Here is a 14,987-nt window from a genome sequence, read left to right on the forward strand (position 1 = left end):
TAAAAGGAGTAAGCACCCCCTGTCGACCGGTCACACCAAACGTGAGCCCTTTATCCTGATCAGGTAAACGGAGTTATCCGTAGTCATAATCAATATGCCAAGTACGGCCTAACAATCGGTATGGATGGCACTCTTTCTACATTTAACTAAACTGGCAATATAGCAATCAGTTTTTCTACGGTCTGCATTGAAAGCGTAATTTAATTTTACTGACAGCCTTTTGTATGTGTGTTTTTGTTTACCATGGGACTCGATGCCAAGCTTTCGCTTAAAATGACTCATGCCATTTGTATGCCAAATATCTAGTGATATTCCGATAATTTTCTGTCTTCAGAAATCGTTTACAAAGTTTGTAAAGGCGTCATTCCAAACTTCAGGTAAACCGAATTCCTCTTTTGTGCAACATTACGTCATTATTTATCGTCAGGACTGTTTTCTACCATTGTATTTTAAAAGTTTGGTGTGCTGCGAAAAATAACTCAGATTGTGCCTTATCTTAGTGACATGAAATATGATGATTTTTATCACATCCCGATTTATCGTTTCGTTTTATTTTGAAATATCAACCATTCTCTGATAGAAGCTTTAATTAGTTTTGTCATGCTCGGTTGGACTATAACCTACGCATAAATGCGTTGAAAATCTTATTTTGATCTATATTTTATCAAAATAACATACGAACATCTAGTGTTTTTTTAAAAAATAACTTACTGTGCTCTTTATCTTTCATTCGAAGAGCATTGTTTTGTATTTAACCACACAACTTTCGTCAAATCCTATCTATGGGTTAAATGCTATCTGATATTTTTCATAAAGATTGTTAGGCCGTTCTTGGACCACTGATGTTGATTACGGATAACTCCGTTTACCTGATCAAGACAGGGCTCACAGCGGGTGTGATCGGTCGATAAGCTTACTTTTCTTAGGCATCTGATCTCACCTCCGGCATCTTGTATTCCTTGTAGAAAATATGAGATTGATCACCATTCGTCATTTCCACCTTTAGTAAGATACTGCATCTCATTGTCTAATTGCACAGCTAACATATCTCATATGACGTCACCAGATGATATTTCACCAATTATTTTGAAACGCCAGCATACGACGCTCTATTTTGAGAACTACATCACTTCATATGCTTGATTTGATATTCAATAACATTATGGTGGACGGAGGCCATGGATAACCTTTGCTTGGTGAACAATTAAGGGGAAGGTTGTCATTTTAGTAAGTTCTCCCTATTTCAATTGCTATGCGTTTTCACGCTAATTACTCCACCACTCTGAATGAAATTGATATAGTATATATCTTACAATGCCCTTTGAGCTGCCTAACACATCTATTCCTTCTTCGTTTTATTCCGCCTAAGGAAGTTAGAAAATACATATTCTTTATAATAAAACGCTGATTTCCTCAAAACCTTAGACGCATATCTCTATCATATCCAAAAATGTGTAGCGAATCTCACGGACGATTTATCGGTTCCAATAATTAAAAATCAAAATTTAGAGATAACTCATCATAAAGGGCATTTTTAATTCTATTTTACTTATTTCTTTGAATCATTCAAATTTTTGTTTAACTCTTTGTGCAGCAATTATCGCTTTATCCATTGATTTTTAATGAATTTTCCCCGATACAGAACATTTATGTGACTCTGCCAGTAATAAATTGTCTGTTACGTTCCAATGATTTTTTTCCAGTCATAATCAGACATCACGGGTAGGTGAAGTTAAACAATTAGACCTGTGCTTTCTCTGTTTTCTTGAACTCGTTATAGGGCTCACTGCAGGTGTGGCCAGTCAACGGGGGATGCTTGCTCCTCTTAGAAACCCTATCCCATCGCTGGTATATCCAGGGTTCCGTGTTTGCCAAACGTTTAATTTTGAATTTCTAATCAGATTTATTAGATTGATGACTTTTCATTATCTTCACCGTTTCATACTTAGCGCATATGGTATGAGTAGTGTGGGTTCCTTACCGTGCCAAAGCCTGCCTCAACACAGGAACTTTCTCTAAAGCCTTAAACGAAAGACCCGAGATTGTCACTTCTAAATGTCAAACGTTTTGGCGAAGGTGTAATCACTAACTATATTTACGACTTAGGTTTAACGCATCCATGATAGGAGCGGAGCACGAAGTCACAACCTCCCGGTTAGGCAGAGAGCGCTTTATGATTTACGAGTAAAAGACGGTCGTATACTATATTGTATCAACATAAATGTGTATAGATGTTTATCCATATTTCAACTGTCATATATTTCTCATTTCACAAAATTTTCAGAATACTAACAAGTATTTTTATATCATATAGTGTAAAATAAAAAAATAATCAGGTGAAAGAAATACAATATATGAAATCCAAATTAGCATTCAATTACCATTATCGTAATTGCGGTTTATATAGATACTTTGAGTACCAGGTCCACCACAAAACTGATTTGTTATTCCTCTGCATCCCGATCCACAGTCCTTCTCTATTGTTCTGTATACAGGTGCACGATCTCCACAAGTGCAGTCAATCCCATTCTAAAATCACAGTCGTAAATTTCAGAAAAAGTTTCTTTTAGGAAAACAAACTTTGATGATGTGTATAGAGATCAGTTGTATTGTTTCTAAAAAAGAAACTAACAAGTTTATTTATAGAGGGCATTTGAAATAAAACATTTGTGTGAAATTGCGAAAAAACACATATAACACACCTGAATCCATGGAGGTAAAAATATCTGATTTATGCTGAATATGTTGAATACTTATGAAATAGCATTACAACGATAGTGAAGAACATTGAAAAGATAGCTGTATATGTCTATCTAGAAAATTACATGTATTCCATAATATTTGGCATTCTGCTTTTCACAAAACTGTCTGCAAACGTCCGCATACATTTTCTGGTGACTGGTGAAGGATTTACCGGTTAAAGCTGACCGGAAACATCCTAGGTAACCTAGTACAACAAGGAAAAGTCAAAGGTGCCGAGAAAGGCAAACATCTTCTAAATATCAACAGTATTGCTCTAATATCATTTTACATCGAACAACAAAATGGCATTGTTTCATCAGTATCACGTGTCCTCAGTAAACACAAAACTAACATCTCAATACCCAGTAATACATAGCTTTTACCAGGGAAACACAATTTGATATCTAATGAGTACTTTCAAAAATGTTAATAAGAACATAGCAGCTGATACAAGAAAATTGCTGTCTCACTCTTATCAATTAACTTTACATCACCAGATCCCACCTGTGATGTGTGGCGATTCCTGTTTCTCTGCTTTTAGCTTTTTAAGATTGATGGTTTTCATCAATGTTTGTTATCTTTACTTATTGATTAATGACTACATACATTACTTTTTAATCGGTACCTTTTTCATAGTGAGAATTCTTATAAATGCTAATAAAAAAAAATGTCAGTAAGAACATAGCAACTGATACAAGAAAACTATCTTCTCAATCTTATCAATTTATTTTACATCATCAGATCCCACCTCTGATGTGTGGCAATTCATGTTTCTTTATTTTTAACGTTTTAAGATTGATGGTTTTCATCAATGTTTGTTATCTTTACTTATTGATTAATGACTACATACATTACTTTTTAATCGGTACCTTTTTCATAGTGAGAATTCTTATAAATGCTAATAAAAAAAAATGTCAGTAAGAACATAGCAACTGATACAAGAAAACTATCTTCTCAATCTTATCAATTTATTTTACATCATCAGATCCCACCTCTGATGTGTGGCAATTCATGTTTCTTTATTTTTAACGTTTTAAGATTGATGGTTTTCATCAATGTTTGTTATCTTTACTTATTGATTAATGACTACATACATTACTTTTTAATCGGTACCTTTTTCATAGTGAGAATTCTTATAAATGCTAATAAAAAAAAATATCAGTAAGAACATAGCAACTGATACAAGAAAACTATCTTCTCAATCTTATCAATTTATTTTACATCATCAGATCCCACCTCTGATGTGTGGCAATTCATGTTTCTTTATTTTTAACGTTTTAAGATTGATGGTTTTCATCAATGTTTGTTATCTTTACTTATTGATTAATGACTACATACATTACTTTTTAATCGGTACCTTTTTCATAGTGAGAATTCTTATAAATGCTAATAAAAAAAAATGTTAGTAAGAACATAGCAACTGATACAAGAAAACTATCTTCTCAATCTTATCAATTTATTTTACATCATCAGATCCCACCTCTGATGTGTGGCAATTCATGTTTCTTTATTTTTAACGTTTTAAGATTGATGGTTTTCATCAATGTTTGTTATCTTTACTTATTGATTAATGACTACATACATTACTTTTTAATCGGTACCTTTTTCATAGTGAGAATTCTTATGAATGCTAATCATCCTTTTCCCTCCACAAAAATCTTTCTCGTTTCCACTACATTTGATACGACAGTTCCCGTCGGGTTTCTTTACGGTCGGCAACGGAGAATTTCTACAGAAACATTTATGGCCAGCCTAAAATACAACAAACCTTCAGTTTACATTTGGCTACGTAAACTTCTCTACCAAACTATATGATATGTTAATGACTGAGCAGCAGCTCTGTTTATTTAGTATCGAAATTCATTGATCAAACAAACGGTGAAGTTAGAATTCGGCAACGACGATAATGTGCAAGATTCATTTGTGAGGTGATTCGTTGATAGAAACACGAAAATAAAAATACGAGTATTACAAAAGATGACTAATAAAGATTAACATACAGAAAACTATACGATTTACCTGTAGGGCGTAGAATGGAACATCTTGCTTCTGACAAAATTCTTTACACAATTCCACGGTCATGGATTTCGATGAAGTGTTTTTGAAATTCGGTGTTGGATGAGACTCCTCTTGGAAACACCCCAAATATCCTTTTCAAAATAAGCAAAGATTAGTTACCTACATCTACCATAATTCTTCAAGTAGTATGTCTATGTTTTAAATAACCTACACCAAAGAATAAACTACAAGGCAAGAGTTCGAATTACACTGAATATTTTATAAGGAATGACTTTGGTTATGGGAAAGTGTTGGCGCAAATGATTATTGAACCAGGTATCGTTTCATTTTTACAGTTGAGCCTGTCGTTCGTATGATTTTCAAAATATAAATAACGATGAGAACATGGTGTAATGTACAGTAGAAAAGATGATAGTAATGTTAAAAGTCCAAAGTAAAATTTCAACAATGGCATGTACTAAAACATTCCCGTCCACTTAATACCACATTCTCATATATGTGTAGCATGTTTCAAATTGATATCATTAAGAAATGAAACTTATAATTCTTTGTTTTTTGCATGTATCAATCGAAATATTGGATGGAAAATTTAATGAATGCGTGTAGAGCATTGATCAAAAACTTTTCCGAGTAATATTTTGATTGATACATGCATCAAACAAAGATTATACGTTTCATTTCTGGTCATTTAATTATGTTAAGGAAAACAAATAGTTTCTCCCATCAAGAGCCTTGGATTGACGTTTTTGAAAGGTCGTGTAGGAAAACATATATATGTAACAATGAAAAGAACAACAAAACGGTATGACTGTGCGTGCAGGTCAAGTACAGTTACTGTGCAGATTTCAATGGATTATACTCCAAATTAAAGGTGGAATGGTTAAAAGCTGAATTAGATATAAAGAAAGAGAACAAGTGGTGACTAGATGTACATGTATGCTGCATTGTGTTGGAGGAGACGTTGAACACTGGTTGTGTCGTAGGAACGATGGAATGCGACTTCGCTCCAATTCAATATCAAGGAAAATGATTAGCATCTTTCATCTAAATCCCCTCATTGACTGAGTACCATATAACGCAATTCAAATTCATTATTATCTCCCAGATCAAATTCGTCTCTTCCTCTGTCTTGTTATCGAACTCGTAAATCCGAAAATACATCTCGAGAATTCGTGTAACCTGTCTACTTCTACCAGTCAATGGTGTACGTCATCAAGTTGGCTATTCTGCCACGTCATCACTAAGATTATGTATGTTGTCTCTTTCAAATAATTTGTATTTTATTCATATCTTTGGTTGTGTTTAATTTTTGATAACAATGAAAACGAATGTATGATTTTATGGGAATTCCAGTTCTATAGATAGCCCTAAAATTAGAACAATGAATACGCATTCCAGAGAAAAGAAGTCCTGCGTGCTTAGTGCGGATGAACTCTGAACGAAATGTTTTTGACTAAGAAATAAACGAATCTTTCATCTAATGAGCATCGCTGTTCTGTCATCACTTTAAAAGTTATTAAATGATATTGAAATGAAATAAATATGACATTTCAAATTATATGTGGTATCCGAACTAATAATAATAATTAATAATCAACAAAGTTTTGCCTGTGGCCTGTATTGATATCGTCTTTCACTGCCAACAATATTCGTTTGTCCTCATGTTTTGGTTTACCTTGTGTCAAAATGTCCGCGCAAGAAACACCCGCGTACCAGCGTATGCCAAAGATGTTTTAGTACTTTTCTGTTATCTGAAATCGTTTGCGAAGTCTCTACAGACGACATTATTAAATTTACACTCAATTGAATAGCACTCTTGGGAACCTTAAAATCATTATTTGCCGTCGATCCAAATTTTCACTAGTGCATTTCAAATGTTTGCTAAACTGTCAAAAATGACACAACTCTTTTAAATCCAATTCGTAGTGACATAAAATGGAATATTTACTTTCTCACGATTTCTTGCTTCGTTTTATTTTGAAATATCGCTCATGTACTCTCTAGTAAAAGCCTGGGTTTTTTGATAGGCGATAGGACCATATCTTATGGATACATATACGGACATATAAAAAGATACAATGAAATATGATACAGAAACTCTTGTTGGATAATTGAGTTTACCGTGTTCTTCATTTTGTATTGATAAAGCAGTGTCTTGCATTTAATTACACAACCTTGGTAACAGTTCCACACTGCATCTGATTTTCTAATTGCATCTCTATCAAATTGATATGACGTCATCAAATGATATTTTACCAATCATTTCGAAATGACAGCAATACACCAATTCACATGCTTAATTACATGATTAATAAACAATGGCGGACAATGACCATGAACAACGTTCCTAGGTGCAGCACTACGGGCACGTTTGTCATTTAAGCAAGTACTTATTTATATACAAACAGTTTTCATTTGAGTACCTCAAAACTCTGAATGAGAATAATGCAATACAGTTCTTAATATAAGTTTTGAGTTGCCAAAAATATGTAGTCCGTCTTCATTTGATAAAATTTAAAGTCGTTAAAAGCATAATTTCTTCTAAGCCAGATCAAAAGTAAAAGGTCCTAATTAAACAGAATTTTTAATGAGGCGACAGAAATACAATGTATGATAACCGTTTGATTGGATCAGTCTTTGATTCTATTTATTTACCATTAGAGTAGTTGCGGTTTATATAAATGCTTTCAGTACCAGCTCCACCACAAAACTGATTTTTTATTCCTCTGCATCCCGATCGACAATCCTTCTCTTGTTTTCTATATACAGGTGCCAGATCTCCACAAGTGCAGTCAATCCCAATCTAAAATCACAGTCATTAACGTGAGAAAAAGTTTCATTTAGCGAAACAAAATTTGATGATATGTATATATATATCAGTTGTATTTTGTTCCTCAAGACAAAACCAACATCTTTATAGAGGGCATTTGAAATAAAACATTTACGTCAAATTGTGGAAAAAACACATGCAACACACCTGAATCCATGAAGGTAAAAATATTTGATTTATGCTGAATATGTTGGATACTTATGAAATAAAATTACAACGATAGTGAAGAACATTGAAAAAGATAGCTGTATATGTCTATCTAGAAAATTACATGTATTCCATAATATTTGGCATTCTGCTTTTCACAAAACTGTCTGCAAACGTCCGCATACATTTTCTGGTGACTGGTGAAGGATTTACCGGTTAAAGCTGACCGGAAACATCCTAGGTAACCTAGTACAACAAGGAAAAGTCAACGGTGCCGAGAAAGGTAAACATCTTCTAAATATCAACAGTATTGCTCTAATATCATTTTACATCGAACAACAAAATGACATTGTTTCATAAGTATCACGTGTCCTTAGTAAACACAAAACTAACATCTCAATACCCAGTAATACATAGCTTTTACCAGGGAAACACAATTTGATATCTAATGAGTACTTTAAAAAATGTCAGTAAGAACATAGCAGCTGATACAAGAAAACTGTCTTCTCAATCTTATCAATTAACTTTACATCACCAGATCCCACCTGTGATGTGTGGCGATTCTTGTTTCTCTGCTTTTAGCTTTTTAAGATGTATGGTTTTCATCAATGTTTGTTATCTTTACTTATTCATTAAAGACTACATACATTACGTTTTAATCGGTACCTTTTTCATAGTGAGAATTCTTATGAATGCTAATCATCCTTTTCCCTCCACAGAAATCTTTCTCGTTTCCACTACATTTGATACGACAGTCCCCGTCGGGTTTCTTGACGGTCGGCAACGGAGAACTTCTACAGAAACATTTATGGCCAGCCTAAAATACAACAAACCTTCAGTTTACATGTGACGACGTAGACTTCTCTACCAAACTATATGATATGTTCATGACTGAGCAGCAGCTCTGTTGAATTAGTATTGAAAGTCATTGGTCTAAGAAACAGTTAGCATTTGTCAACGACGATAATGTGCAAGATTCATTTGTGAGGTGATTCGTTGATAGAAACACGAAAATAAAAATACGAGTATTATAAAAGATGACTAATAAAGATTAAAATACAGAAAACTATATGATTTACCTGTAGGGCGTAGAATGGGACATCTTGCTTCTGACAAAATTCTTTACACAGTTCCACGGTCATGGATTTTGATGAAATTGTTTTGAAATTCGGTGTTGAATCAGACTCCTCTTGGAAACACCCCAAATATCCTTTTCAAAATAAGCAAAGATTAGTTACCTACCATAATTCACCAAGAAATGTGTTTATGATTTTAAATAACCTACACTAAGGAATAAAATACAACGCAAAGGTTCGAATTACACTGAATATTCTATAATGATTGACTTTGGCTATGGGAAAGTGTTAGCACAAATGATTATTGAACCAGGTATCATTTCATTTCTACAGTTGAGCCTGTCATTCATATGATTTTCAAAATATTGATAACGATAAGAACAATGTTTAATGATAATATAGAGTATAAAAGATGATGGTCAGGTAAAAAGTCCAAAATAAATCTTCAATAATGGCATGTTCTAAAACATTGCCGTCCCCTTAATAAAATATTCACATATATGTGTAGCATGTTTCAAATTGATATCGTTAAGAAATGAAACGTATAATTCTTTGTTGTATGCATGCGTCAATCGAAATATTGGACGGAAAATTTAATGAAAGCACGTACAGCATTTATGAAAAGTTTTTCGAGTAATATTTCATTTGATACATGCATTAAACAAAGAATTATAGGTTTTATTTCTTGTCATTTAATTATGTTAAGGAAAACAAATAGTTTCTCCCATCAAGAGCCTTGAATTGACGTTTTTGAAAGGTCGCGTAGGAATACATATATATGTAACAATGAAAAGAACAACAAAACGGCATGGCTGTGCGCGCAGTTACTATGCAGATTTCAATGTATTATACTCCAAATTAAAGGTACAATGGTTAAAAGCTGAATTAGATATAAAGAAAGAGAACAAGTGGTGACTGGATGTACACTACATTGTATTGGAGGAGACGTTGAACACTGGTTGTGTCGTAGGAACGATGGAATACGACTCGGCTCCAATTCAATATCAAGGAAAATGATTAGCATCTCTTCATATAAATTCCCTCGTTGACTGAGTACCATATAACGCAATTCAAATTCATTAATATCTCCCAGATCAAATTGGCCTCTCACTCTGTCTTGTTATCGAACTCGTAAATCAGAAGATACATCCGGGGAACTCGTGTAATCTGTCTACTTCTACCAGTCAATGGTGTACATCATCAAGTTGGCTATTCTGCCACCTCATCACTAAGCCTATGCATGTTGCTTTTTCAAATAATTTGTATTTTATTCATATCTTTGGTTGTGTTTATTTTTGATAACAATAAAAAACAAAAAATCAAACCAATGTATGATTGTGTGGAAATTCCAGTTCTATAGATAGCGCTAACACTAGAACGGTGAATACGCATTCCAGGGAAAAGAAGTCCCGCGTGCTTAGTGTAGATGAACTCTGAACAAAATGTTTTTGACTAAGAAATAAACGAATTTTTATCCAATCAGCATTGCTGTTGTGTCATCACTTTAAAAGTTATTAAATGATATTGAAATGAAATAAATATGGCATTTCAAATTATATGTGGTATCCGAACTAATAATCTCGCAAACAAAGTTTTGCCTGTGGCCTGTATTGATATCGTCTTTAACTGTTTACGATATTCGTTTGTCCTCATGTTTTCGTTTACCACGTGTCAAAATGTCCGCGCAAGAAACACCCTCGTCCTAGGGTATGCCAAAGACTTAGTGATATTATAGTAGTTTTTTGTTGTCTGCAATCGTTTGCAAAGTCTCTACAGACGACATCATTAAATTTACACTCAACTGAATAGCACTCTTGGGAACCTTAACATCATTATTTGCCGTCGATCCAAATTTTCACTAGTGCATTTCAAATGTTTGCTAAACTGTCAAAAATGACACAACTGTTTTAAATCCAATTCGTAATGAACATTTGTAATCATTTGCTAAATAATTACAGACCAGTTTCTATTTTACCAGTTGTCAGTAAGATTATTGAACGACATGTTTTCAATTCCTTTTATGAATATTTATCCACAAACAAATTAATTACAGATAGTCAATCTGGATTTAGGCCAAGTCATTCATGTGAGACAGCGTTGAATGGTCTTACTGATAAATGGTTCAAAAACATGGACTATGGAAAGCTTAGAGGGGTTCTGTTTATTGACTTGCGTAGGGCCTTTGATACAGTCAACCATGAAGTACTTTTGCATAAACTTATGTCTTTTTGGAATTTGTCACAATACTTTTAAATGGTTTCAATCATATCTTACAAATCGTAAGCAATGTGTCAGTTGGAGAGGAGTGTTATCTAGAGAAAAAAGTATATCCTTGGGGGTTCCTCAGAGGTCAATTTTAGGACCATTATTTTTTATTTTGTACATTAAGAATGATCCAAAATGTCTTAAACACTCTTCAGTTACAATGTATGCAGACGACACTTCACAGGATATGAATCAAAATTGCAAGAAGACCTAAGTTGGGTGCAGAATGGATGCTTAAAAATAAACTCAGTTTAAACCTTAAAAAAAAACCCACAATGTATGCTTATTGGCATGTCTCAAAGGTTAAGGAAATGTCGAATGTTGAATATAGATTTTAATGGTGTACAAATTGAATTTGTGAAGCAAGCTAAACTATTAGATGTTGATATAGACAATACTTTATCATGGGATGCACACGTGGAGTTTATTTCAAAGAAAATTGTAAGAAAACTTGCTGTACTTAAGAGAGTGAGTTATTTTATGCCACCAAATGCACATCAAGGTTTTTAATAGTATTGTTTTTCCACATTTTACTTACTGCAGTACTGTCTGGTATAACGTACAAAATCAACTATATTTAGAAAAAAAATTCAAGCTGCAAAAGAGGGCAGCAAAAATACTTTTAAATATTCGAGATATCAGGACCTCTTCTGGCTATTTATTTTCTTGTTTGAACTGGATGCCAATTAAGGATTATTTTAGTTTTAGAAAGGTTGTATTTCTGTTCAAACTTTTAAATAATCAAATGCCAAATTACCTAAACGTGTTTATATATACAAGAGACGTGAGTTGCCGCCAAACAAGGTCGAATGATTACATGTCTAATTCATTATATTTACCAAGAGCTAAAACTGAAAATTTTAAACGTTCATACAGCTACTCTTTTGCATTCCTTTGGAACAAACTGTCTTAAAAAGTTCGAAGCTCTGGTTCGGTTGTCATTTTTAAAGCTATGTATTTGATGGAATATTTTCATAGAAGTAGCACTTAACCATCGTGCTTTCCTCTTCAGGTGTGCCAAATGTAGTTGTGATATGGCACTGTGTGTGCGTGTGTCGTCTGTTATTTTTTCTTCTTTCCTTTTATATCATGTATTCATATTTAGATAATGATTTTATCACAAATTAGGTGTGTCTTAAAGGCTATTATTATTATTATTATTATTATTAGGGACATAAAATGGAATATTTATTTTCTCACGATTTCTTGTTTCGTTTTATTTTGAAATATCGCTCATTTACTCTCTAGTAAAAGCCTGGGTTTTTTCATAGGCGATAGGACCATATCTTATGGATACATATAGGGACATATAAAAAGATACAATGAAATATGATACAGAAACTCTTGTTGGATAATTGAGTTTACCGTGTTCTTCATTTTGTATCGATAAAGCATTGTCCTGCATTTAATTACACAACCTTGGTAACAGTTACACACAGCATCTGATTTTCTAATTGCATCTCTATCAAATTGATATGACGTCATCAAATGATATTTTACCAATCATTTCGAAATGACAGCAATACATCAATTTATATGCTTAATGACATGATGAATAAACAATGGCAGACAATGGCCATGAACAACGTTCCTAGGTGCAGCACTACGAGCACGTTTGTCATCTAAGCAAGTACTTATTTATATACAAACAGTTTTCATTTGAGTACCTCAAAATTCTGAATGAGAATAATGCAATACAGTTCTTAATATTAGTTTTGAGTTGCCAAAAATATGTAGTCCGTCTTCATTTGATAAAATTTAAAGTCGTTAAAAGCATAATTTCTTCTAAGCCAAATCAAAAGTAAAAGGTCCTAATTAAACAGAATTTTTAATGAGGCGACAGAAATACAATGTATGAAAACCGTTTGATTGGATCAGTCTTTGATTCTATTTATTTACCATTAGAGTAGTTGCGGTTTATATAAATGCTTTCAGTACCAGCTCCACCACAAAACTGATTTTGTATTCCTCTGCATGGCGATCGACAGTCCTTCTCTTGTTTTCTATATACAGGTGCAAGATCTCCACAAGTGCAGTCAATCCCATTCTAAAATCACAGTCATGAATATCAGAAAAAAGTTTCGTTTAGCGAAACAAAATTTCATGATATGTATAGAGATCAGTGTGTTTTGTTCCTCAAAAGAAAACTAGCAAGTTCAAATTGCGAAAAAAAACCCACATATAACACATCTGAATCTATGGAAGTAAAAATATCTGATTTATGCTGAATATGTTGAATATTTATGAAATAACATTACAACGATAGTGAAGAACATTGAAAAAGATAGCTGTATATGTCTATCTAGAAAATTACATGTATTCCATAATATTTGGCATTCTGCTTTTCACAAAACTGTCTGCAAACGTCCACATACATTATCTGGTGACTGGTGAAGGATTTACCGGTTAAAGCTGACCGGAAACATCCTAGGTAGCCTAGTACAACAAAGGAAAGTCAAAGGTGCCGAGAAAGGTAAACATCTTCTAAATATCAACAGTATTGCTCTAATATCATTTTACATCGAACAACAAAATGGCATTGTTTCATAAGTATAACGTGTCCTCAGTAAACACAAAACTAACATCTCAATACCCAGTAATACATAGCTTTTACCAGGGAAACACAATTTGATATCTAATGAGTACTTTAAAAAATGTCAGTAAGAACATAGCAGCTGATACAAGAAAACTGTCTTCTCAATCTTATTAATTTATTTTACATCATCAGATCCCACCTCTGATTTGTGGCAATTCATGTTTCTTTACTTTTAACGTTTTAAGATTTATGGTTTTCATCAATGTTTCTAATCTTTACTTTTTCATCAATGGATACAAACATTACTTTTTAATCGGTACCTTTTTCATAGTGAGAATTCTTATGAATGCTAATCATCCTTTTCCCTCCACAAAAATCTTTCTCGTTTCCACTACATTTGATACGACAGTCCCCGTCGGGTTTCTTGACGGTCGGCAACGGAGAACTTCTACAGAAACATTTATGACCAGCCTAAAATACAACAAACCTTCAGTTTACATGTGACGACGTAGACTTCTCTACCAAACTATATGATTTGTTCATGACTGAGCAGCAGCTCTGTTTATTTAGTATCGAAAGGCATTGATCTAAGAAATAGTGAAGTTAGAATTCGGCAACGAAGATTTGTGCAAGATTCACGTGTGAGGTGATTCATTGATAGAAACACGAAAAATAAAAATACGAGTATTATAAAAGATGACTAATAAAGATTAACATACAGAAAACTATACGATTTACCTGTAGGGCGTAGAATGGAACATCTTGCTTCTGACAAAATTCTTTACACAGTTCCACGGTCATGGATTTCGATGAAGTGTTTTTGAAATTCGGTGTTGAATCAGACTCCTCTTGGAAACACCCCAAATATCCTTTTCAAAATAAGCAAAGATTAGTTACATGCCATAGTTTCACAAGAAGTGTGTTTATAGTTTTAAATAACCTACACTACAGAATAGAGTACGAGACAAGAATTACACTGAACTTTTTTTAATGAATGACTTTGGTTATGGGAAAGTGTTGGCGCAAATGCTTATTGAACCAGGTATCATTTCATTTTCACAGTTGAGCCTGTCGTTCTTATGATTTTCAAAATATTGATAACGATGAAAACATGGTCTAATGATAATGTAGGGTACAAAAGAGGATAGTCAACTAAAAAGCGTGATAAGTTATCCAAAGTAAAACTTCAACAATGGCATGTTCTAAAACACCCCCGTCCCCTTAATACCATATTCTCATATATGTGTAACAAGTTTCAAAATTATATCGTTAAGAAATGAAACGTATAATTCTTTGTTTTATGCATTTATCAATCGACAAATTGGACGGAAAATTTCATTAATGCTCGTAGAGCATTGATGAAAAACTTTTC

At 33.4% G+C, this 14,987-nt stretch overlaps 1 protein-coding gene across 5 annotated transcripts in view; it reads right to left on the reverse strand.

Moving 5' to 3' along the window:
* Nucleotides 1-14,987, reverse strand: part of LOC125657202 (uncharacterized) — a 45,901-nt gene that overhangs the window by 18,807 nt on the left and 12,107 nt on the right. For 4 of the 5 annotated variants that reach the window (XM_056144370.1, XM_056144368.1, XM_056144369.1 and 1 more), the window contains exons 5-16: nucleotides 14,354-14,484; nucleotides 13,936-14,086; nucleotides 13,394-13,515; nucleotides 12,979-13,126; nucleotides 8,818-8,948; nucleotides 8,405-8,555; nucleotides 7,863-7,984; nucleotides 7,417-7,564; nucleotides 4,762-4,892; nucleotides 4,344-4,494; nucleotides 2,826-2,947; nucleotides 2,382-2,529 (exon numbers count right to left, since the gene is read on the reverse strand). In XM_056144370.1, the coding sequence (XP_056000345.1) occupies nucleotides 2,382-2,529; nucleotides 2,826-2,947; nucleotides 4,344-4,494; nucleotides 4,762-4,892; nucleotides 7,417-7,564; nucleotides 7,863-7,984; nucleotides 8,405-8,555; nucleotides 8,818-8,948; nucleotides 12,979-13,126; nucleotides 13,394-13,515; nucleotides 13,936-14,086; nucleotides 14,354-14,484 (1,656 nt within the window). The remainder of the gene's footprint in view (nucleotides 1-2,381; nucleotides 2,530-2,825; nucleotides 2,948-4,343; nucleotides 4,495-4,761; nucleotides 4,893-7,416; nucleotides 7,565-7,862; nucleotides 7,985-8,404; nucleotides 8,556-8,817; nucleotides 8,949-12,978; nucleotides 13,127-13,393; nucleotides 13,516-13,935; nucleotides 14,087-14,353; nucleotides 14,485-14,987) is intronic. The other variant, XM_056144371.1, reaches the window with a different exon arrangement.

Source organism: Ostrea edulis, chromosome 7, assembly GCF_947568905.1.
Source record: "Ostrea edulis chromosome 7, xbOstEdul1.1, whole genome shotgun sequence".
In the NCBI taxonomy this organism is placed as follows: Eukaryota; Metazoa; Mollusca; class Bivalvia; order Ostreida; family Ostreidae; genus Ostrea; species Ostrea edulis.